At 35.2% G+C, this 26,361-nt stretch overlaps 2 protein-coding genes across 3 annotated transcripts in view; one reads left to right on the forward strand and one right to left on the reverse strand.

The window, feature by feature from the left end:
- Window positions 1-415: 415 nt before the first annotated feature.
- On the forward strand, window positions 416-5,781 carry LOC142978173 (xylose isomerase-like). The gene is made up of 8 exons (XM_076122499.1): window positions 416-572; window positions 1,170-1,316; window positions 1,641-1,920; window positions 2,274-2,717; window positions 3,011-3,104; window positions 3,406-3,570; window positions 3,823-3,908; window positions 5,137-5,781. Exons 1-8 carry the CDS (start codon window positions 494-496, stop codon window positions 5,228-5,230), a joined length of 1,389 nt encoding a protein of 462 aa, XP_075978614.1. The 5' UTR covers window positions 416-493; the 3' UTR covers window positions 5,231-5,781.
- The window catches only part of l(2)k01209 (uridine-cytidine kinase-like lethal (2) k01209), a 32,686-nt gene continuing 12,101 nt past the window's right edge, over window positions 5,777-26,361 (reverse strand). For both annotated transcript variants that reach the window (XM_076122496.1, XM_076122498.1), the window contains exons 3-12: window positions 22,419-22,598; window positions 20,311-20,417; window positions 18,837-19,007; window positions 18,119-18,255; window positions 14,318-14,504; window positions 13,485-13,574; window positions 12,959-13,118; window positions 12,399-12,544; window positions 10,936-11,133; window positions 5,777-10,322 (exon numbers count right to left, since the gene is read on the reverse strand). In XM_076122496.1, the coding sequence (XP_075978611.1) occupies window positions 10,206-10,322; window positions 10,936-11,133; window positions 12,399-12,544; window positions 12,959-13,118; window positions 13,485-13,574; window positions 14,318-14,504; window positions 18,119-18,255; window positions 18,837-19,007; window positions 20,311-20,417; window positions 22,419-22,598 (1,493 nt within the window). In that variant the 3' untranslated portion in view covers window positions 5,777-10,205. The remainder of the gene's footprint in view (window positions 10,323-10,935; window positions 11,134-12,398; window positions 12,545-12,958; window positions 13,119-13,484; window positions 13,575-14,317; window positions 14,505-18,118; window positions 18,256-18,836; window positions 19,008-20,310; window positions 20,418-22,418; window positions 22,599-26,361) is intronic.

A 26,361-nucleotide genomic window follows, 5' to 3' on the forward strand; every position in this document is an offset into this window, starting at 1 on the left:
TTTAAAATTTTCCAGTCATATAAGTTTCCCCGTGTCTTAAAGAAGATATGACAAAAATAATTTGCCGGATTGGTCGAACCGTTATCAAGTTTTGCGTGCAACACATTTGGAGATTCATTTTTATTTAAAAGTATTAGATTAGAAATATTGGAATACAACTAATACTAAGAATACTTAATACTAAGAGATTTTTTAAATTTAATTCTCCTTTTAATGTCTTTCGTTTTAAAAAGGCTAACTAAAAGGCGAACTGTGTTCTCACCGTCCATTTTCCAAATCCCTCAGGAACAAACTTGTTCCAACAAAAATGTACTAGACTACCGAAACAAAAAACCGACACACAATACTAACGAAATTAGCCTATCGCGTGTACATACAAGTTTAGAAACAAAACATCTAGTTTATGACAATGGCCCATCACGCGTCGCTGCCTCTATTCATACAACATTATATAAGGGACCGTACGTCCGTCCGTCTGTAGTGTACTACCAACATGGCGACTTACAATCAACCCGTAGCTAAAAGGCAAAAAACGAGAGAACCGAGAGCAGATAATGTTGACTATTTTCAAGGTAAATCTTTTTTATTTCGTTCTGCATCAATGCAGTGTTATTTATTGCGTGTCATATGCATCCAATGTTGATTGCAAATTATGTATTGCAGTTATTTTTTAGTATTTGCGTGTTAGTACTAGTTTTGTCGTGAATGCTGGTTATTTTCTGTCGGTTGGTGAACTACATTTGTTTAAAATTGATGGTTATTTTCACAATTTTATTCGTTTAATAGGTACAAAAATGTATGGAAGATATACTTACTTATTTAATAGTGAGTCAAAATATATTTATTTTCGCACGCTATTGTGTACCTTATTTATCATGTTTTTGTAAAAAAACAGTAAGCGTAGTTATTGATAGCATTAAAAATATCGAATTTTCAATTCAGTTATTTTCTTTTTAAATATAGTTTCGCGCATTTTGTATTGATACGTGGGTAGTAGGTATGTCATAAGAATATTAAATCTGTAGATGTATGTATGTATCTCGATTAAATTAGTATTTAAGTAAAAAAGTATAATAAGTAAATGGATATCACCTTACTACAACTTCAAGTTCAAATCTACACAAAGCTCCTTCATGATCCAGTTTTCTCACTGGCCAGTGATATTGCAGGCATAGACAAAGTAGAGTACAACAACATGGCGGCGCCGTCTGAATCGTCCAGTTATAGATACTACAACAGTTCTGAGAGGGTTCACTCTCGTTCCATGGAGGACTGGCTCAAGTATAGCGTGTCACTCACTGAGTTTAGAAGCAATGGTATGTCTTACTTTCTTTCGTAAGTTTTCTTTACAAAATTGTGATACCCGAGTGGTCCAAGAATTTACCTCCCATGCTAGTGGACGAGGTTCGAATCCGATGCAACATACCAATAACTTTACTTTTCTAAACGACATATTACAAAATATTTTTTGTTCCGACGACAAAAGCAAAGTCGAGATGAGACCTTGCATGTTTAAGATTTCCTTAAAAAAGTTCTTAAAAGGATGTAAAGTTAACTCGTACTTAATAAAACTTCCTCATTCCTCTCAGGAGACTTGCCCAGCAGCGGGACAATAATAATTTAAATATATTTTATCCTAGGTTCAGACAACCACGGTCGCCAAACACACTCGCGCCCGTGGGACGACAATACGAACTCCATAGACAACCACAAGCGTTGCATCAAGGCGTTGTTCGACTTGTGCTCGAAGCTCGGGGTCAAGTACTGGACGGCGTTCGACAGCGACCTCGTACCCTTCACTGAGAGCTGGGACGAGAATAAAACACATTGGGACGATATTGTCGAGTATATACAGGAGTTAACGCAACGATATCATTTGAAGTTGCTGTGGATTGCGCCCGATTTGCATTCTCATCCAAGGTATTATATAATTATATAATAATGAGACTTGTTAATTATTTCGTTTCTGGTTCAAGGGGAAGCGCCTGTGGTTGTCGATCATAGGGACTCGGGTTCGAGTCCCGGGTAAGACAATTTATTTTAACATTTGTTAAAATAAATTGTCGCCTATTGTAATTGTTACGCTCACTCCTGCCTATACCTATAGACAAGTGTGATCAGCGTGATGTAATAAAAAAAACGACTAATGAACTAAGTAGACAGTACGTAATCTAAATAAAAAAAAAAGGAATAGGATATAAAAATTCGAATAAACCAGGCATATTATGATTAAACCGTCAAAGTATAAGGCTCTTCTATATTTTATTCCTCAGATACGCATCAGGAGCATTCACAAGCAACGACGCAGTAACATTCGTACAAGCGGCCGCTCAAATCAAACGTTGCCTCGAAGTCTCACAACGACTCAACGCGGAATGCTTCCTCATATGGCCATACAGAGAAGGCTACCACACTCTCTTCCAAACAGACGTGGCGAGAGAAATAAAACTATTCGCCAAATTACTTAAACTAACTGCTGAATACAAAGACAGACTGAATTACAGATGCCAACTACTAATAATGCCATATTATCATTTCTACCACAATAGAAGTAACAATTATGGCGGCTGGCAACACTCGCAGTGGCGGGAAAACGATTTGATTCACACTTACATGTGGGATGTGACGAGTTGCTTGTATTTGTTGAAGAACTATAACTTGGATCGGTATTATAAAGTCTCTGTGATGCCCGGACATCATATGTATATGGCTAATGTGTAAGTTAACAAAAGAATAACTAATCAAGTGAGTTTAGCTTTCGGGCCATTAGAAACTTAGGAACTACCGCCGTCATCATAAAAAAAAATATAATTATGGGGCAATGTGTAAGTGCGAGCAAAACGGTCTTATAAAATGACATGATGTAGATTTGTATGTATGTAAGTTTGTAATGGGCCGAGTATATTATATAATAAGAATTGTTTTTTTTTTGCAATTGCTCTCGTATCGAATGATATTACTAAGTACTTTTCTACTACTTCGGATTCTAAGCTTGTTTTTATTTGAACAGATACAACATGCTTGGCGGCGTGACAATGACTAATGGCATGAATCACTACGACAGTAAATCTCTAACACTTATGATGAAATGTATCGTAGATCAGGTAAGCAACAATACTATACAAAAATAAGCAATACAAAGCAACTAAATCTACAATTGTTTTACTACTAGTAATACAACTAAATAAATAATTAGTTTAGGGTTGCCAACGACTAAAAATGGATCTACTGCTCAAATTAATTATAGCAAATTTAAATATAATATCTGTCCCTTAAAGCTGGACCATAGATCTTTTTTTAGAATTGGGCTACGCATTAGTTCACCACGGTCCACAAATGCCAAATGGGGACTATGTAGTCCTTCATCAGTTGTCAGTCCGTAGTAAAGTAACCTTTTTTCTCCAGGGTACTACCCCACTAGGTGGTATAAACCTGAAGCTGTACCCTCGGCGAGACAGTGACCTGCGGGAGCTGACCACTACTTACGTCAAGTACATCGATGCGGTCGCCAAGGCGTTACGACTGGCTTGCAGCGTCATTGCGGAACAAATACTGTCTAAACATTTACAGGTTGGAAACAATAATAAATATTTTCTACCTTAAGCTGGATATCGGTTACCTGCAGTTACTAAATTGTAGCATTTGTAGCTTATATTCTGCATTTGTGCTAAAGATTCGTGATATTACAATTAGTTTAGATTTTAAATAAAATGAAAAAGTACACTTATAGTATTTAGGCACATAAGGAATGATAAATAAACATACGTACCTCTACTACCGATAAAAATACAGAGATTTATCCTAATATTTTTTGTGTTTCAGCAACGCTACTCCTCTTACTACAGCGGGTTTGGTTCTCGCCTGGTCGGCACTGATATCTCTATGGAAGAGTGCGAAGAATACTATAAGTAAGACACTCCATTAATTTCATGCATAAATAACGTTTATATTTTAAGTGTAGGTAATATTTGTTACCGTTTCCGTGCGGATGATGCCGCACAGGCACCATGTAAATCTATTGCGTATGACGTATGGTGCCCGAGAGGATACAAAACTAAAATATAAAAAACTCGGCTAAAACGACATTTGTCAAAAGAGTCTCGTAAATAAAAGTGTCTTTATTTGTCACCAATATCATGCCTACAGTGTTCGTTTCAAGTAATTTCGTAAATTAGCAAACTTCAGAGGTTGTAAACCAAGTTGTCGAGACACATTTTATTATTGATTATAATAATTATATTTCACTATCCTCACTCACTTCTGGTTTCCAATCGTCATAAGTTTGTGAATTCTCATAAAACACGTCGTCATCGTCGCATTGAGTTTCGACTTCTGACTGAGGAATATATTTCACTTTTTTTCTGGGTAACTCTACTATAAAATAAAAAGATTGTCAATTAAATGAATAACAAAAATCCACATTTTTAAAGAGGTAGACATAGATATTTTATCAATAAAAATACACTTCGGTACATTCTTATCCAAATAAAACACTTTAAGTAAGTGTTTGTAGGTAAGTACGACGTACGGTTACGAGTAGAATATTTTTGTTTTATTAGAATCAGACTTCCCATTCGGTTATGTGATTTGCAAAACACTGGAATATAGAAAATATAACTATAAACGAGTTACACCACGCTGCAAACTCAAATGGTACGTGAACAAATTCTTTATAATAATTTTGAATAAATATATCCATAAAATAATGCCCGAAGGTTTACAACAGCTGATAAAAACTAGTTAGTCACCTTCCATTTCCATAAAAACACACAGATTGTCACTTTAAAACGCACTGAACGAATTTACTGACCGCTTACATCCAATACACAATGGCAAATGATTCTTTAACAAGTGGAAACACGAGAAAAAGCTAAAAATTACAACTCATGGCGGATGATTCCTCAGGGGCATCATCAAAGTCTCTGGCGCTTGGTGCCCCAGAGGCATCATGGAATTTTTGTTTGACGCCAGGCACTAAAGATTGCTAGAAGACCTCCGCACGGAATCGGTTAAGACTCATTAAAAAAATCCCGAAAAACGTTATTTCTAAATACGCGGTATGACTCCTTATTTCTGCCGTTGTCCACTAGATGTCGCAGTGTGTTCAACATCATTTATTGTATAATTTGTTAACAGAAAGAACCAGCATCCCCACGGCGAAGTTACCTCGAAGCACGAATACCTGGACGTTGTGTTCCAACGACACCTCGACGCTTGCGACCATATATGAAGAGCTATATAGAAGACACATTTATGTTAAACTGAGGATCAACTCATACTACTTACTCTCTACTTCTCCAAATAAAATTCAATTTATATTCAGTGTTGATGGCAACCTTTTAGCTTTCTCCGGTCTCAGTTCGATTAACCATGACTACTTACGACTTTTTAACGCCTAGACTTTACTGACTTACATCCTAGCAAAGACACAACATTACATTATGAGCTAAGAAAACCGAGTAGACGTAGCCTTGCTGTAAAGGTTTCATCAACGGCCCAGAAGTCTCAATATGTTTCCTATTCTGTACCTCGATTCTCTACGACTATCGACTACCGACAACCGGCTAGCTACCGACATTTTGACATTTAGAATGTACTGCCAAAAAAGTTCCTACGTCGCCCGTCAGAGGCGCTGATCAGATTTTCATACAAAATTTCTCGATGACAGGTCGGTTGTGGGCAGTCAATAGTAATAGAGAATTGAGCTACTGGAAATCAAATCAGTACTTCACAGTGATAATATCACAACTCTAGTCTTAAAAATAAAACAAACGAACCATATTTAAATTCTTTTATTTCGTATTCGCATCATTTTTGTTATTTTTTTGTATTTTTCATTTAATATTCACAGCGACTTATAATTAGCTATATCTTATGTATATTGTACACATCATTGTGCATGAAGTAATATTTTATTTTACTTTCAACAACAAACATTAGAAACTAAAAAAAAACTTTGGAAAGAAAGGTGTAATTGCAGGCACTTACATTTAGCGAGGTTAAGCAAACTTTAGTGCGGCGTAGCTTTGGATGGGTGACCACAGCTGATCTTCCTATTAGCACAAAGTTAGGTTAACTTTTTATTTTGTTATGTCAGAATTATTCTGACTATATTTTGAACACATGGATTCCTATTTCTATTATAACATTTGTACAAAAATCTCTAATGTTTGGTGTTGAAAGTTACAAGCAGTATTTTTATACCTGTATATTGTATTTGTGGATTCGAGTCTATTTCATTTCAGCCAACGACTTGACAAGTCAGGCAGTTACCAACCTTAAAAATACTAAGTGTTGCCATGTAAAAAAAGCAATTAAGTAACAAATTAAAAACTAAACTTAAACTAACAGTACACGAATACTGTGAAATAAATATTAATATTAACTAAATAATATCATGATTTAGAAGCGAGGTCTCCATTGAATAATGCCAATTCCTCTAATATATACATATAAAGAACAAAATAACCGCGAAAATATCCTAATACTGAAAAAACAAGATGGCAGTTCGTAAAGTTAGGAATGAAATATTAAAATGGAACACTATATTATGGCGAGGCTTTTCGATTAACAGTGAAACTTTATTTGGTTATGTGTGTATGCGTTATATTCAAAATAACTTCTACATTTCCACCTTCCTGAAGAAATACTCAGGTTGAAAAGTATTGTTTTAGTATAGTGTTACTTCGGGTTATAATTGTTAACTATCAAAATTCATTCAGTAGTTTTTGATTGAAGGTATAACAAGCATTGTGACATATTTTTTAATTCATAGACAATTTTCCTATAGTTCGTCACGTGAATGGAAGAGACAAAACGATGTATTCGCAAACACAGATAACCAAACAAAATATCACTTATTTCCTTGATAAAAATATATTAAGTACTAACCTCGCACAAAGAAAATAAAAGCATCCTTATACGGAGCTAATCTGACAGATTAATCTAACACACTATTAAAATTTTCCTAGCAAAAACTCATTTACATTGCACTAAATTTTGAAAAACTAGATCTTTAAAACCAAAATTTACTACATAATGAATAAAGAACGCGACAACTCAAATTTAAGTGTCGCTTACATATTTTACTGTCGAGACCACGAGAAATAACAATATGGCCGACTAATCAAAAGAGACTGAATTTTAACCCCCAGTTTCTGAGGTACATTTAGCGGTAGTTTATCTTTTCAGTAGCGTTTATACTCATATAAAAAAACGCTATTGAATAGATAAACTACCCCTAAATGTACCTCAGAAACCGGGCATAAATGAATCTCAAATTATTTCTATCGCTACAACACATGTCAATTTAAGTGACTCGTTTGAGTACTCGGCAATTACGCAACTTAAATTTGAGTTGCGTTTCAACATTCATTATTTGAGTTTTCAATCGAATTTTTATTTCATTATTTTCTAACAGAAAACTAAACATTCACTGGACTAGATGTTACAAAAATAATTTAGTAAAAATATTAGTAAAGTCACGTTTTTAAGTATAAAATTAATTTTCCAAGAAAATTGTTAGGTGTGCGTTAAAGTGAGCCGTGGTATACATACACAAGTCGAAAGCAGAGTAATAGTATGAAAATCTATACATTTATGAACAATTACATTTAATTATAAATGTATGTGAAGCAATCACGTTATAAATAAAAGCAAGTTTCGATTTTTACATGATATTTTGAGTATATTTGTTTGAAGTGAAAAATTGCTTGACAAAATACGTTCTTCAACTTATCAGAGCGAAGTCCCATTATGTATTGGAAAAAATTGTAGATGTGTTCGCATATATAGGATTTGATATAGTCCATGATTTCTCGCAGTGACAATAGGGTCAAGTCACCGAAAATTGCTCGTTCAACAATACAATATTTTGAAGACACATTGACGATTTATTAATCTTCACATAGTGAGAAGGTTCCTAAGGGCTCAGACGCCATTTGCAAAATGGTGTCATATTTATCCTTTAGTATTTAGTGAAGCAATTAATTCATCCCAAACAAACACAATCAATAAATAATTCGATTTATACCAGTCTAAATGTCAGCCGATAACGAGTTGCTATGGAAGTTAGTCTATTTAATAAATAAATAATCATCTTTATAGAACACGCTCAATACTATCAAAATAAGTTGGACAATGTTTACTACAATATTTACCTTTTAGAAAGTAATTTCTGTTTTCCTTTCGAGTGGTTAAGCAACGTTCATTGTAGACCCTTTATAGATGGGTCTGTAAGTGTCTTTTGTAGAAGGCTTTTTTCAATTAGTTAGCTAAGTTATATCAAAACCTGTTGGGCAGCTTATATAACTTTGGTTCTAGGTTGACCACTAACCATACGAAAAGAAATATGTAAAAGGAGGTATTTTTGTAGTATTTTCGCGTGTTCTCTAGACAATATTATATTAAGTTACAACCGCTTCAACGTATACTTTAGTTCATTAGGAACTATTCTTTGGCTACGCAATATTTTGTGACTTTAGATCTCCGTGAAACAAAGAAATTATTTAATTCCTGAAGAAGTTTCAGTATTTGGCTTCAAGCGACATTAGGCCAAGCCAAGCCAAGGGTACGAGTCACAACACTTAAAGGACATTTTAGTAAATATTTTAAGCCGTGAATGGATTAATTATAATGAAATGTTCTTTTATATGAAATAAGGAGATCTATACGTTAGTAAAGGACTAGATGATAAATTACAACCTTACGACTTATTTAGTTCCTCTCTGAATATGCTAGGGTTATCGATAAATAAATATATAATGATAAAAATCAATATTTATTTATGCTTTATTATCTTTGCATAAAGCATAAATAAATATTGTATTTAAAAAAATATGTTTTAGTTAATCTGGATAAACGAATTTCATCATGAAAGTAAAATAAATAAAAAATCAGTAGCATACGTATTGGGTCTATGTATATGTATCTGCGTGCACTATTGAATGCATGTATACGTAATCTAACGTACGTATATTTTGTAATAAACATATAATTATAATCGTTACTAAAGTAAGCATGTTTTTGTCAATATGCAGAATTAAGATATATTATGAAAAAGAAAAATCCCAACCCGCACTTGGCCAGCGTGGTGGACTCAAGGCCTAACCCCTCCCTAATTACGGGAGGACCCTTGCCCAGCAGTGGGACATTAATGGGTTAAATTTAGTTATTTTATTATATATGATAACAATATAGTTACTGTATATAATTTAAGCATGCGCTGTTTTAAATAACTTCGAAGATATGATGTCACTTAGTTAGTAATACACAAGAGGAACTAAATAGTAAAACTACTTCCATAGCAAAACGCTTAGTCTCGTATAAGAAATAAAGTTAGAAAAACATGTTGTACTACAAATTCTTATTCTCTCTTTTTAACGACGACTGTACGAAAAGGACAGACGATATAACACAATTAGCTTAAATTTTGATGCCCTACAGTAACATTCTTTTTTCTGTTTGAAGTAAAATAAACCTGTTTACTTATTTTACTTCAATCGGTAAAATATTAGACATCTTGTGTCTCTTTCACACCATCTTTGTTAGAAAGAGAGGATATAATATAAAAAAACTTGTACCACAACACGTTTCACCATTTATTTCTTTAAAACGAGAAACTTACATACAATTGTATACGATTAAATTATTATTATTTAAATAAATACAAGAGCCAGTCCACGTCACTAACCGTCCCACTAATAATCATAGTGCTCTCTCTTTCACTCCTACAGCATTCTCCATAAGAGTGAGAAGGATAGCGTATACGTTTATCAGTGAAACGGTAAAGCAGTATTACTGCAAATTACATATTTTTTTGTCAAATTTATTGATTTTTTAACACTTACGATACACATTTTTACGTGTTTTTTTTTGTTTTCGCGATGTTATATAGAAAGCGTTTATTGTGATATTAATCGACTTTGAAGAGAGATCGATCTATTAAAGCAGTGTAACAATTTTTTGTCTCTTTCTTTCTATTTCATAGTAAATTATGATTGATGATAATTTCATAGTAAGAACTGTTTTTTTTTTCCTCTATTGAGTTAGTCCGACTAATCAACTTTTTATGCCTGAATGCAGCAGGTCATAGCGCAGAAAACGAAACACATAATCAGCTGTTCTCTTCTACATCTCTTGTCTCTGTACTAACTTGTATCTGCTATCTCGCTCTCTCCAAAGACGATTAATTCTGTCTATCTCACTCAGTCATCATCGGATGGTTCCGTGCCAAAGTACCTGTCTCCAAAGTTACCGATGCCGGGCAACACGTAGAATTTCTCGTTGATTTCAGGGTCTAGGGCTGACGTCACGATTTTTACCTGTTGGTGAAAATATTTGGTTAGGAGAGGTCTTATATAGGCATGTTTTTCTGGTGGCTAAATTTTAACAGGAATGCATGAGTTCTTTTCATAGTGTTCACTCTAAACGTGTTTACAACAAAGTTATACACTCTTTTGAATAAAGGTTTTACCGGCTGGCATAACTTTATGATAGTACTTGAGGTTAGAAAACCCAACACTCCTGCGTGAATAGTTTTTCTGGCGGTTTTTCGGCTACGGTGACCATTTTAAAAACTGGCCAATTTGTCAGGAATGCATCGGTTCCTTTACTCTTATCGTGTGTACAGTACAGAATTATACTATCTTGTGCAGTTCAGTCGCAGGATCGACAGCTTACATTACTATAATATTTGATAGGACTAAAGGTGTGAACCACAGACCTCTGCATGGCAGACATACACCACTGATGTTCAATCTTTTAGACAACGCACAGCTGAAGTACTGAGTGTAAAAAGTTGAAATTTGGTATGAAGATTCCTTAGTAAGTTTAAGAGACCACCAAGAGAGGATTTTGGAAATTCCTCCCTCAATTCTACGTGGGCAAAGCTGCGGGTGGAGGGTTAGTACAATGTATAAGTAGTAAGAAGTTTACCTGAGGGAAAGCATAAGCGATACTATGCACGCCGATCTCCGCCATGAGCAGCGACACGAGGCTGATGTTGTGCTCGGGCACGTCGTGGTCCAGCAGCACGCGGATGGCCATGATGGCCGCCGCGCCCGTCGCCACGGTCGCGTCCATCAGTATCACGCGGTAGTCCTTTATGTCTTTGGGCAGGCGGAGGTAATATAACTGAGGGAAAATGAGTATATTATAGATTATGATTCGATATGGGATATATTTGGTTGGGATGACAGAAGAACATAAAGCATTAGGCCTCAATAAGGGCTAGGTCACAACACTTGAGATGATGCGACGTTGCATAGCGAAATCGACGTAGCACGTTAATCATAGGGCTTGGCCACAATATTGCGATGCGACGTCGCAACGCAAACATTTCATCGGATACGACAAGACGGTAACTGGTTAGTTTCTAGAGAGACATGAACCGCCTAAGGGCTACCACACATAAACACGATACGACGCCGCGTCGCGCGACGACGCGGCGTTGTTTCACGATACGACGTCGCGTTGTAGACATCTGCGATGAACATCGTAAAATACCACGACATCGTAACGTAATATGCCACGCTCGATACACGGCACGATGCCGTCAATATAGTGGGGTGGTATTAGTTCATTCCGAAAAATGGATCGCACTAGACGCATTCTGCTTCTGTTGTTAATAAGAAAACGAAGAAAGAAAGGACGTATATACTCAGAAGATACTGGATCCACCCATTTCTTTCAACTATAAATAACGGGAGGCACTTTATAAATAAGTACAATGCCTGAAAAGTGGACCACAACAAGTCTCTAACGTCACGACATCGTATCGTGTTATGTGTGGGAGCCCATACGCGTGTTCTACCGGTTGCGCTACAAGTAGTTCAAAGTATGGACACCGACCAGCGCGTTGTCATATCGCAGATTTGTACGTTGCGGCAGCGCATCGGAAATTCCCACGATGTGGTGTCGTAGATTTTTACGATGCGACGTCGCAACGCAATATTGTAGCCTAGACTTATGATGTTAGTTACAATTTAAAAGTCGTGGTGTCTACATGATATTTAAGAGTAAGGTTTGCTACACACATATTTGGTTGACTCGATTCACTTGCTCGGCTTGTGCCGATCGGGTTGTTGCGGTAGGTCAATTAAAGCCGAACCGAGTATGTGTATTGCAAGCCTTAAGCTTACAAAAAACGACGCCGTATATAGAGTATCCTGCTTCTAATAATATAAATGCGATAGTTTGTAAATATGTAAATATGAATGTATGTTTGTTACTCTTTCACGCAAATACTACTGAATCCATTACCATGAAATTTGGTATGTAGGTAGCTGAAGACCCAGAATAACACATAGGCTACTTTTTATCACGGAGTTCCCGAATGATTGCGAATTACACGGGAAGGGTTTTCACGCGGACACGCTATAACACGCTATAAGACTTACCTCAGGTTCGCCGGTGGCCTGGTTGGTCTGTATGAGTATTTTGCCGATGCGGATGTCCTTGCAGATGTCGCACACGGCCTGCTCCATGGTCTCGCCGGCGCGCAGGATCGACACACCGCAGATCTTCTCCACGTCGCATTTACGACCTTAGGACGTGCACAATAAAGATTATTTTGCAAAAAAACAATTTATGATTTCAAGTTCTGACAAAATGCATTTTTTGGGAATATCTTGATAAGCATTAAAAAATATTTCTCTCAGATGGTCCTTAACGATTCTGTTAACGTAAAGTTCAAACGGCAGCCTTGAGAATTTTATTAGTTTGATTGTGAATTTGTGAGTCTTACAAGTTTTAAAAAACAGCCTTTTAAAAAAGGCCTTCTAATATTTTGTTTTCTTCTTTAAGGCCTATAATAAACCTACGCCTTCTTACAGCTGGTCGAAGCCCCTATCAAACATTAGTGATCTGTCGCTTACAAAAAGGTACCATACAGTCCCAAAAACAAATATTTAAAAGCACCATTACAATTTTATTCTCATTCTTTACCAACACTACATACCTGTATAAGTGAATCCCTGCGGCGTATCGACCACGTGTTCCGAGTACGGCAGCAGTGAGAGCGCGAACTCTATGACCAGTCGCATGAGCCGCTTGGAGTAGAACACGAACTCGTCGCGGGGAGTGTCCTTGTTGCGGATGAATGTGTGTAGACCGTCCACCTGTAAGAGAAATGAGTTGGTAAAGTTACATTTTGCCTGTAGTAATGTTAATGGGAAGTAAGTATGATACTATATTTTATAAATGGACATCTATTTTTGTATTTCAAATGGTAAAGTATTTGTGGTTAAACTGCTTATAATGCTAATTTTTATACAAAAATATGATAGTAGAAGGCAGACTTATCATTTTTTTTTAATATTGCCCCTGTGAGCCGAAATAGGGGATAGTTATTTTTAATCTTGATTTCTGTCTACCCCCATGCGAACAAAGTGAGGTTTTAAATAGGTGATTGTTAATGTAATTCTGACGATAAAGTGTACAATTGCCATTACAATCTTAATTTATAAGAAAAAAGTGAAACTCACCTGTGGCGTTTCTTTGAGGACATACAATGAGTCAGGTACAGGTTGACCCGTGTGTGCGTTCGCTAACTTTTCACGAACTTTGAAACCGCGCTGAAATAAAATACAAGTATTAGGTTATACATATAAGTAACCTACTTGAGAACTAATTAGCTGCATTGAATAACATTTTATTTTCAGTATATCACCCAAAGTTTTACACGGGAGGACAAAATTTATAAGTTTTTTTGACAACAAATCCTAATACTTTTTGCCGTGCTTAGGATTTGAGCCCGAGATTTCTCAGCTGTAGTGTTTTTATAGAGGTACCTATAAACACGTAAAAACACGATAACTTGTGCGTATACGTGTATGTACGTATACGTGCACGTGTAACTCACCAGCTGCAACTGTTTATGCACATGCTGCACTATCAGGTGTATAGCGACTTTGTTCTAAAATATACATATTTTGTAGTCTCAACGCTTACGTATACATACGTATCCGCATAGTTACGTATACGTGCACGAAAGAACATGTGTAATAACTCACCAGCTGCAACTGTTTATGCACATGCTGCGCTATCAAGTGTATAGCGACTTTGTTCTAAAATATACATATTTTGTAGTCTCAACGCTTACGTATACACACGTATACGCATGGTTACGTATACGTGCACGAATGAACACGTACTACTCACCAGCTGCAACTGTTTATGCACATGCTGCACTATCAAGTGTATAGCGACTTTGTTCTAAAACATACATATTTTGTAGTCTCAACGCTGACGTATACGTACACACACGTATACGCATGGTTAAGTATACGTGCACGTACACGCACGTGTAATAACTCACCAGCTGCAGCTGTTTATGCACGTGCTGTACAATCAGGTGTATAGCGACTTTGTTCTCTCCTCCCCTCGGCACAATAATGTCTGCGTGCGCCATGCACGGTGCTATGTAGCTCTGGTACGCAGGTTTGACGTGCGTCATGTACTGCTTCAATACGCCTTCTAAGTCGCGCCCGCGTTGGACTATGTCTCTGTGGAAAGTTAATAAGTTTAGAATTGTTTTTATTTTATTTATTTATTAGCAGGCATGCAGTTGTATACAACTGGTTAATGCCTGAATCCTGGTAATTCACTATGATGTAATCATTCATTAAATAAATATTTGTCTAGTCTATTTTTGAATTAATTGACAGTTTCAGCTTCGACTACATTCTTTGGAAATTTGTTCCCCGCTATTATTTTAGTTTGGTTGTTTTTGTATGTGACTCCATATTGACCGGAGAAAGCAAGCTCAATGTAGAGTGTAGAGCTTGGAAAATACGTAAAGGTGTTTAAATATTTTTACTTAAAAATACCAAGCTGCTTATTTCATGAAACCCTGTACTTGTACAATGATTCATGATGACTATATTTTTTTTTTATAACAAATCGCTTTTGCCTAGTTGAGATTAAGATTTGTATAGTAAATTTGTAGATAAACTAGCATTGCGCTTTCATACAGAATGTGGAAAAATATTTTCTTCACAAAACAAAGTCTCATGACAATTCGCCATAAAAAGAGTCGGGGAAAAAAATTGATTTAAAATAATACTGCTAAGTTTTAAGAATATCAATTTACATTACTTCAAAGAAAAGATTACACAATTTTATTTCTACTAATCCGCGTCTTAGAAACTATTTTTTATCCGTCTAGACAAGCTTAAAATCTAGATATGTGGGTGACTAAACGATTATTATTTCCTGATGAATGAAAACATATAAAACTGCTGTATTACGTACAAACTATCTTAGAATATAGGCCAAGGTAATCGTAGAAAAACTAGTGAAAAAATATCTGAATAAAACCTTGTTACTATCATAAAGTTTATTTACTGGCAACACCTGACCGTCATAATGTATCGAGTTAATGTCAATGCGCATGGCAACACTGGCAACGTGCCAGAAATTCAGTCATTATTATCATGATAGTAGGAAGTGGATAAAATATGGGAAATTAATAAAAAATTGCCTTTAGTAAAAAAATAGGTTAGTAGTTGTAAGATGGACATATTTTTCTTCAACTTATTATTGACATACGGGCTGACTGAGCTGTGACCACGGTCGATGCAATGCGATCGAAACTTCGAGCAGTAAATAAGGTATAATACTTTTAAAATATTCACCGCGCATAAAACCCGTTGTGAGTCTTAGTATTATGTGTACAAGCCGCAATAGTTTTACAAACGTTAATTAATTATTGTTCCTTCTTGAATTGATTACATCTTCAAGGAGTGAGTTCATATTTAATTATTAGTTTTATGTACTTTATTGATAGGTTATGCTCGCAATACTCGCATAACATCCTCCCTTGTAACAATTTAACACTCCACTAAATTGTATCCAAATCAGCTCAGCTGTTTTGAAGTAAAAGAAGAAAAACAAACTGACATTACTTACGTTTCATAATTTGTTACAACTAACGATTCTATCGTTGTTTATAAATAAACAAATACACAAAAACTCAATTGGTAAAGATTAGAGATGGAAAAATCGTTTGATAAATTAATTCAAGTAAAAACAGCAACGTCACGACAGGTGTTCAAAGACTTTATTTTTAACAAATTACTTCAAATTAGTATTATGTTAATGAATGGAAAGATTCTGTTTTAATTAAGAGAATAGTAAAACTAAGTGTTTTTAAATGTCAAGGCTAATTTCATATAATTATGATGCAAGTTAATAGGCCGGTTTGTTTTATTTTGTGGATAGTTAAGGGATGGTTTCTATGTCAAGCATATTGAGAAATCGTTTGGTTGATAAGATGGCCAATGTCTTGTCGAGCGAAGACCGCGCTGCTTTCTCACGCGTAATCCCGCAAGCTTCTTAGAAAGTGCGATAGAGTGTGTGTGTAAAGGTGGCTAATGGAACTACTAACATAGGTTATGGAAAAGCTTTTATATACAGGGTGTGGCGTAAATAATGGGTAATCCTTTACCAGCGGATGGGCGACAACCCAACTGATCTAAATATCAAAAATTACCTCTGGCACAAGTATCATAGTTTTTGAGATTTTGGCCATTTTGTGTGTTTTTTAAAAAAGCGATTTACGCTCGTTCTTTTTGATGCTGTGATCACAATTTAAGGCTTTTTTTAAATCCGTTTTTTGCAAATAAATCCTGAATAGATGTGCTATTGAATCTACAATCTTGTTTTGTTATTACTACTTGTTTTTTATTTAAATTATGCATTCAAAGTTAAATTTTATAATCTTTCACAACTTTTGTGCAACTTTGAGCACTTGTGGTGAAAAAAAAATGTATGGTGGCTTTACTGCCCACGCCATAAATAATTTCTAAATTTTATTAGAATTCTAAATTGGTATAACATGCAGCAATAATACCGATTATTGTCAAAATATTACAACGAACTTAAATTATTAACACTTTTGCCGGTCGACTAATTTTATTTTATCAGCGCGTTTAAGCTAAGTTTGCTTTCAAATATTCATGTTTATAGGGTTATTACACTATTAAAGATTATTTAGATGATAAAAAAGCTTGGAACTGTGCTGCTTCTACCAAGTCTATTTCAAAGTAATGTATTACAATTTGATGAAAAATGATTTTTTTGTCAACAGAGTAGTTTTCTTTAGATTTCTAATTATTATTATTATTTGAATAGTATTTATGTTTTGTATTTCTTTTTTTTTCAACACTGCACACAAGTGCTCAAAGTTGAACAAAAGTGTTGAAAAATTATAAAATTTAACTTTGAATGCATAGTTTAAATAAAAGACAAGTAGTAATAACAAAACAAGATATTAGGTTCAATAGCACATTAATTTAGGATTTAAATGCAATTTTTTTTTGCCATTATGTGTGTTTAAGAAAGCGATTTACGCTCGTACTTTTTGGTGCTGTGATCACAAATTAAGACTTTTTTTAATCCGTGTTTTGCAATTAAATCCTGAATAGATGTGCTATTGAATCTAGAACGCGCTTAGCGTGAAAAAATTAAATTAGTCGACCGGCAAAAGTGTTAAAAATTTAAGTTCTTTGTAATATTTTGACAATAATCGGTATTAATGCTGCATGTTATACCAATTTAGAATCCTAATAAAATTTAGAAATTATTTATGGCGTGGGCAGTAAAGCCACCATACATTTTTTTTTCACCACAAGTGCTCAAAGTTGCACAAATTTTGTGAAAGATTATAAAATTCAACTTTGAATGCATAATTTAAATAAAAAACAAGTAGTAATAACAAAACAAGATTGTAGATTCAATAGCACATCTATTCAGGATTTATTTGCAAAAAACGGATTAAAAAAAAGCCTTAGATTGGGATCACAGCATTAAAAAGAACGAGCTTAAATCGCTTTTTTAAAAAACACACAAAATGGCCAAAATCTCAAAAACTATGATACTTGTGCCAGAGGTAAATTTTGATATTTAGATCAGTTGGGTTGTCGCCCATCCGCTGGTAAAGGATTATCCATTATTTACGCCACACCCTGTATAGCGTAAAAAAGAAAGGGGCTTATTTATTCCATTTCCTTTAAAATTTCGGGGAAAAGTCGCCCCCACAAGCTTTATCATAAAATTAATCATATATCCCTCTCTTTCTATCCTACATAAATCTACTTAAAGAGTAAACGAGACTCACCTCCTCAACCTCCTAGCCAGTCGTATATCAGCATCGGTATCAACGAACACCTTCATGTCCAACATCTTGGTGACCTCTGCGTTGTAGAACGCGAGGATACCCTCGAATATGATCACGTTCGCGCCGTACATTGTTTTCTGTTGAAAATATACGTATGAAAGTTAGATACGCAAATAGTTGACGTAGATAAAACTAGACACTTTTTATTTGAAAGTGAATTTGACCTCGGTGACCCCGAAGTGTGAAAGGTAAAATTTGCAAGGGTCAGGTTTTTTCTTCAACTCTTTCCTACTTATATCAGGACTATTTCAGTTTATATTGTTATTGTATCAATGTAAAAACCAATTTAAGATCATGGTTATATCCTTTAGATGTTTTTTGTGATTTCTTTTATTTAAGTAACAGCAAGTAGCCGGTATAATATTAACATAAATGAGTGTGGTTGAAGCTATTTGAATTGGCACAACGTGGTACATTACTTCGTATCCGCGTCTTTGTTTAATATAAAGAATTTACAGAAATTGTATAATACCTCTATATTATTTCGTTTCTACTTCTTCCCTAGAATTAAGGTAAATTTTCAGTTTTTTTATTACCTTTATGATAACTGAATTTTATTATTTACATTTTAAGAAGTTTGCCGATAAAAAGGTGGACGAATATTTCATAGAATTTTTTTATTGGTTAATTGATACAAGATCTACGTCTACATACTCACAGTGCGATTCTCCCTGGAATGCGTGACGTAGTTGTATATGGGCACCTCGACCTTCTTGCCCTCCCGCAGCCGCTGCAGCACGGAGATCAGCAGCTCGATGTCGAACGCGTCCGGGTGATCGAAGTTGTATTCGTTGCGGGTGGCCGCTTGATGCTGTTTCTCGTTTAACACCTACGATACGAAATAAATCAATTTCAAAGATTGTCGCAGTGGTTTAGATCGCCATGTTGCAACCAATGCGTCGGGAGGTTGTGGGTTCGAATTCCACACGGGACAATTATTTGTGCGATCCACAAATAATTGTTTCAGGTCAGGTTGTACTTTGTGTCAGTTGTTTGTATGTTTGTATATTCCTGCGGCGGAAATCAATTCTTTGAACCTAGAATGATAGATTTGTTTAGCATGGACGAATTAATAGATTCTATGCTATTCTTTAATTATCAAATATTAACCGAATACCGCGGTACCGTTCTCATTTATTTTGGGTAAAAAAAGATTTTGCAAAATTAGGCTACGTCTGAATTTGGGGGTCAACTGTTTCCATGTTTATTTTTACTAAAATTGTTTCAATGGTTCAGTCGTAAAGACTTAAAAAACAGACATGGAAATTATTATATTCTAATTATAGCTTATCATCAATTAAAAAGACTTATCACAATAACAGTACAATCTTAAGAATCTGACCTATAGCAATACACCAAGACAATCTAAACCAGTTATTATTATCTAATCGCCACATGTCCTCACACGCTAGCGGACACGTGAGGCGGCACTTGTATAAAACAAATAAACTAATATGAATTAATTAGTAGCGGTACTAACTCGTTAGGCCGGTTATGTGCGATATCTAGGAAGCTTTAGGAAGTTTATTGTGACTGCAAAATTACTGCTTCTTGATGAAAATTAAGCTGTTTTTTACTTGGAGTAATGCTTGGGCGTGTCTTGTCTATAAGATATACATTATATTTTTGTATATTTTTGTGTTTATGCTGTTGATATGCCAAAAAATAAGAAACCGGCCAAGTGCGAGTTCGACTCGGGCACCAAGGGCTCCATGCCATTGTCAGAGTACACTCAAATATTTGTTTTCTGCTGTGTTTGAATTAGTTGTTATAAAATTTGTGGTTCATAAGATACTGCCCGGTGACAGACAGACAGACAGCGAAATCTTAGTTTACAGGCTAACTAAGCCCCGGTTTCTTAGCTGTAGTTTATCAATTCAATCGCGTTTAAACTCATATAAAAAAATGGCATTGACTAGATAAAATACCGCTTAATGTACCTCAGAAACCGGACATTAGTGGAAGATAATAATGAAATAATAAATGTAAAGTAACTTTTCTCCTCATATAATTAACCGGAATCATCGCTTTCTTAAACTCGTATCGAAGGCCAAGACCAAAATTACTAGATTTACTAGGAATTAAAATACTAATATATGATAGCTCCTTATATGTAAGGAGTAGGTACTTACTTTGTAGAATGAGTCCATACTGACGATGGTGACCCATGGTATGTTCAGAGATTCTATGATTTTCGCCGCGACTGTTGTCTTGCCCGACGCACTCGCACCGCATATACCTGGCAACAAAAACATAAAACATTATAACTTACTCTAAAATAGGCAAAAAACTGTTTTTAAATATGCGAAATATGGTATGACTTCGAGAACTGTTCCCAAAGGAATGCAAAGTTCCAAACTTGCCCTAAATTTTTTCCATGAATTCTAGAATTCTACGCATAAACTGCGTAGAATTCTAGTATTCCGAGAAAAGACCTGTAAGTACTTACACGAATACCTACTTCTAAGAAAAAATTGTATGTGTTTCAGAAATCTGCCTTTATGTTTTAACTGCTGACTCGCGCAACTTCGCTTGCGTCCCATAAGAGAATGGGTCAAAATTTTCCCCGTTTTTGTAACATTTTTTACTGGTACTCTGCCCCTATTGGTCGTAGCGTGATGATACATAGCCTATAGCCTTCCTCGATAAATGGCCTATCTAACACAGATAGAATTTTTCAAATCGGACCAGTAGTTCCTGTGATTAACGCGTTAAACAAACAAACAAATAAACTCTTCAGCTTTATAATATTAGCAAGTATGGCTAAGTAGAAGGTAATTAGTTAACGAAGAATAAATATAGCATTTGAATGGCAGGAAAATCTTAGTAATACGTTACTTATAGCCGTAACACGAAACTGATTGGGAAACAATGACTTGTTTAAACTTGATTGTTATATCAATATAAACATCGTTTATTTTTACTGTTCAATTGTTCATTTATATTTAGTAATACATATTACAGATTACTCTTGAAATCTTCTTAACAGTCTTTGAGACTTCATAAGCATTTCAGTTACTAATTCGACTTCGCGAAAAAGAAAATACATTTTACATCCACTCTAATATTATAAATGCGAAAGTAACTCTGTCTGTCTGTCTGTTACTCAATCACGCCTAAACTACTGAACCAATTAGCATGAAATTTGATAAGGAGATATTTTGATACCCGAGAAACGACATAGGCTACTTTTTACCCCGGGAAAATGACGCGTTCCCATGGGAAAATTCAGGTGGCGGACGAAGTCGCGGGTAAAAGCTAGTACTTCATATATCTATATGAATGTAAACGTATATAAGTATGTAAACTGTATATTAAACACGGATCTCTAATAAAATCAAACTTCATTTATGTTGCTACTCAAGAGCGAGGTATAATACTTTTGTATTGCAAGACTTTTAAAAAAATATTGGTTGGAAGACTTCTTCACGATGCTTTGTGGCTTAAACGAAACAGTAAAGGCATGCTTTAATTATTTTGTTCGTGCCGAATACGCTTTATGTTTGTATGTAGCTATGAGCTTAAAAAGTTCACGGTTTGTAACCAATTATCTATATTGAAATAACTGTACAAACTTGATTGCAGACAAAACATCGTAGCCTTCGTCATATATTTAAGAACACGGCGATATTATCAATAATTGAGCAAGGTTAACGGCTGAAACTGTGGGTCGACGTTTTAAAATCAATACTATTCACACAAACATATTAATAATAGATTTGAATTAATGGAAAAGAGACCACTTTTCGAATTCTTAGAAAGCTTGCAGAAATGGCTGCAAAATTTTAGATTAAACTTCGCGGATATGTATTGAAAATTGTTATTGCATATCACTCTATGAACACTTAATGTAATTGAATTTAACTTGAACTTAAGGCTTCAAAATTGAGCATAATATGATCACACTAAACGATATATCAATGACTAAACTTCAATCTTTATTCCTTCTTTAAAATGATTTTTTAATGATTGTAACTAATCGCGTTCTCTGGTCTCTGCATACCCCTATGGTAAGAAGGCGTAATTTTGTGTATGTATTCAATCTATACCACCTGTGTGCCTGTAGGCTCAAGAAAAATGCTAAAGTAGGTACTACACTGATAATAGCCCCCTATACACACACAATATCGCGCATGAAACAACAATCGCGAGTAAAAGAGCGTGCGTAATCCTGTTCGCTCCTAAGAACGCGCAATAGAGCGTGTGTGTAAAGGCGGCAAATGGCCACATGGTTACTCACCTATAAGGAAAGGTTCGACCTCCTGCCCGCCGGTGCAGTTGTACCAGGGCGGTCTGCCGGCCGTGTAGATGGTTCGTCTGTCCGCGTGCAGTATGCTTTCTGCCGTGGTCCTCTTGTTGGGCTGGGACATCGATGTGGTGCGGACCCGGCGTGCTCGGGGCGACTTTAGGATGTTCGAGCCTGGGGAAGAAAGAAAGAACTATTTCATATAGGAAAAATATACAAATAACTGCCACGATTGGTGATCGATAGACGATGTTTTGATGGAATTGCATCGACCGTGGTGCAATTCGATCGAAACGTTGGGTAAACGAGTAAGGTATCCTAAACTTTTTTCAATCGCGTTTTAGAACCGTTGCATGTGTACAAGGTGTGAGAGTTTAAAATTGTTAATAGATAGACTGACAGAGAAGTCTCAGTAATAAGGTCTTGTGTTTACCATTTAGGTATGGAGCCCTCATAAAGAGCATGTAAGGTGAACCCTAACAAGAGCAACTAAAGCATATTTTAGCTTAAACGTCAGCAAAGGAATGTATGTGTACAAGTCGCGATAGTTTCGATTCTCAGTTCTTCAGTTTTTGTTAAATAAGTATAATCTTTTGAACGCTTATCATGTGCAAGGCCATATATTAAACAAAAATGCATCCATATTGCATGCATATTGGCCTTTCAATTAGGGTATTATTTTCCTGTTTACGTGCATCACCATTTAAACCTAAATTAAATAATTAATTGCATTACATTGGAAGTTTCTAACATCATCAAAGTAAAATACTATCGTAATTTCTCATATTCTACGGTATTTACGTCTCAATTTAACGGCTCATTAAAATAGTTTCTTATCCGTGAAATATTTTTCACTTTTGCTACACTTTTTCTTACGATTCCGTACTATTTTCGAGATCCATAATCAATCACTCCGTTTGACTGTACTATATATAAACCGCGGCTCGCAAAAACTCATTACTTACGTCAAAACACACTAAAATATAACGTATATGATAAAAGAAAAGTACAAATTGCCATAAAAGTAAAATGACTTAAGCCTTTTCTGAATTGAGTGACAATTGCTGAAGGAAAACATCGCGTGTTAATTTTAAGAAGGGCGTAAGATGATGTCTATACAAGGACATTTACGACTTTTTGTCACTGCAGTGTGCAATTCAGTTAGCATGTGATGTTGATTATGTATTGTCATGTACTTAGTACACGTGACAGGAAACTAATGTAATGTATTTACGCGTTGAGAAAATTATTTGCTTCATAAAGGCACTCTACATAGATCGTTAAGCACCTTGGGCGAGGACACTTATTAGATGGGTGACCGTCATTAATATTCGAGCTGTACATCTCAAGTCGGTTCCGGTTTTTGACTATAAAGAAAATAGGCATCAAGTCATGTCAAAGGTCTTATAAATGTGCCATAAACAAAATTGACTTTAGATCAACACGAAAAGAAAAACAAAAATATAGTCATGTATTACAAATTATACTGCTAATCATGGTTGTCAGATCGAATATACAGATAAAATATAAATAAAACTGAGTCATGTTACAATGCAAAATATTATAAAAGTTATCTTCGTACTCCCCGAAAAAAACAATGCAACATGTGTCATCTTTCCAAGAAACTGTATGTATTCTAGGGAAGAATTTTTTTTAAAAAGAAACTAATGAATTTGAATCAAGGATATAAACGATAGGATCTAAGGAAACGTTTTCTTACGAACGTTAATAAGAAACCTATCTCCATCTCACTTCAAAGGCTTTATAAGCCTTTGAGAGAGAAAGAGAGAGGATGAACATTTAGTGCAAAAGTACTCACTGCACCGTTGACGTCAGCTGTCAGGGCCATGACCCATAACTAGAAACACTACTACTTTTTAAGTCATGCACCAATTTTGATGCAGCATTTTCTGCTTGGAAGCCGCAAAAATTAAATTTTCTTTACATATAAAATTATAATTCATAAAAATTTACTCACATTGAGGATTATCACGTCAAAAAATTTACAAATGGTTCTTACCGACTTTGCAATGTCAATTTTAAAAAAATACAGGTCCTTTTACTATCCAAGATCATGGGCCCCTCGCTTATCTTATAGATAATTGATGAATAAACTGTTTGATAGATAAAATGACCAGAGAAAAACACTATGGAAAATGTACTGTTTTACTATCAAAGAGCAAGGGCTACTTGCTATTTATAAGTGGCAAATAACCTATTCGATAATGACATCAAAAAGTAATTCACTATCAAAATTACACATGATAAATTATCCAATACTTATTTATAGAAATGGAGAAACCGGTTAACGAAGAAATCTCGGGGGTTATTCAAATTTTGTTAACCGGCTTAGAAAAAAGGTAATGTTTATCAAGCACTGCTGTAGTCAACATCTGTTGGTAAACTAAATGCTATTACCGAATAACTCACGATGAAATACGTCTCGTTATAGCTGGCGGCCATTTTTTATTCACGGTCAATGTCGTTGAATTACGCGTGAAGGTTGATTTGTTTGTTTATACGCTCTCTGAGTAAGTTCAATGGATGGAACGTGAACTGTGGTACCGGGTTCCATTTCCGGATAAATCAGATTTGCCGACTAAAAAGAGTGGCCAGGAGTTTCTTGCAAGCTCTTTTCATTTTCATTTCCCTACCTTCCGAACTGGCAGTAAATTCACTCTCTGTATCATTGACTTTCATAAGTGTCAGCATTTGACCTAAATGAAAATCGATTATTTTACTGATTTTAGGAATCTCATCGCTAGCTTTGAATTTTGTTAGAACTATCATTTGGCCAGTTTTAGTGCTGCTATGATCCATGAGGTTCATGAACCTCCATTGTATCTCTATTAGTACCTATGCTTACAGCAGCAATTCATCAAAATAATAGACATTTTTAGTTTTCCTTTCCCGAGAGCAACGTGAAGGTTTTCAAAGCAGGTTTATCAAAGTCACAATAGACTGGTGCTACATGAAACAGTTACAGCGTTATAGATTGTAACGGCACCTACTTTCAAATAGGCTATGTATAGGCTTCTTTGGGGCCAATAGCTATGAATACACACTGTAGTGGCAACAATTTTAGCATACATACCTATTTAATGTGTTTGTAAAGTTAGTTCCTAGTTCTTGGATACATTTGATAGGTATTTGTTAAGAAGTGTTCTTTAGCCACGTAGATATGAAGGCAAAATGAAAAATGGTCACTTAACGCCCTTCTCTTAATTTTTTGGTCCATGAGATCTTTGGCTGAAAACCATAAGTTGGCTCTTAAAATGCAGCCTAAAGAATATCCAACACATACACTCGTATAATTACCGTTTAGCCACCTTATCTAACTATCAAGATCCCAATTATTTAAACCTATGGAAGCACCGTCTGAATATGGAGAAAATGTTCGTAATAACCGAAAGGCGCATTTTTTATACTAATTTTGATTTTACATAGAAATAAAGTCCAGATATTCTGATGTAAGCAAATTCTCCGTTAAATAAATCTTGTATTTGAATACAAAAGTGGTGTTTAACGAACTGTAGGGTTATTTCCTTAATCAAGTAGTTTAGTGAACGTTGGCGGCGGTCCAACACAGACAAAGACGATCATTCTTAGAAATGCGGATGCAGCAGGTAGGGGTGACACGGAAAATACTAGGAAAAAGTTCATTAAGGAAAACTTGCAATTTTTTGCGCTAATACATTAGCAGGATATTTTTCAGAGACGCATTTGATTGGATGAATGAAAAGCTTAGCTCGATAGTAGAAGATAAACCTATTAAAGAAAGGTTAAAGAGTTTTAAAGCTTTGTTTTAAAATGGTCCACAGTGATTTTAGCACAACTATTTCGAAATTTTGTTTCATACGGTTCCACAGATTATATTTCAGTTTCATTATTTTATGATTTCATCATAATGTAAAGAACTGTAATAAAAAACATGTAA

Source organism: Anticarsia gemmatalis, chromosome 14, assembly GCF_050436995.1.
Source record: "Anticarsia gemmatalis isolate Benzon Research Colony breed Stoneville strain chromosome 14, ilAntGemm2 primary, whole genome shotgun sequence".
Classification (NCBI taxonomy): Eukaryota; Metazoa; Arthropoda; class Insecta; order Lepidoptera; family Erebidae; genus Anticarsia; species Anticarsia gemmatalis.

Excerpts from the sequence above, each read along its gene's own strand:
- LOC142978173 (XM_076122499.1), top strand. The coding sequence starts at position 494 with ATGGCGACTTACAATCAACCCGTAGCTAAAAGGCAAAAAACGAGAGAA. Across the intron at positions 573-1,169 it reads TAATGTTGACTATTTTCAAG|GCATAGACAAAGTAGAGTAC; the intron begins GTAAATCTTTTT and ends GTGATATTGCAG. Across the intron at positions 1,921-2,273 it reads GATTTGCATTCTCATCCAAG|ATACGCATCAGGAGCATTCA; the intron begins GTATTATATAAT and ends TTTATTCCTCAG.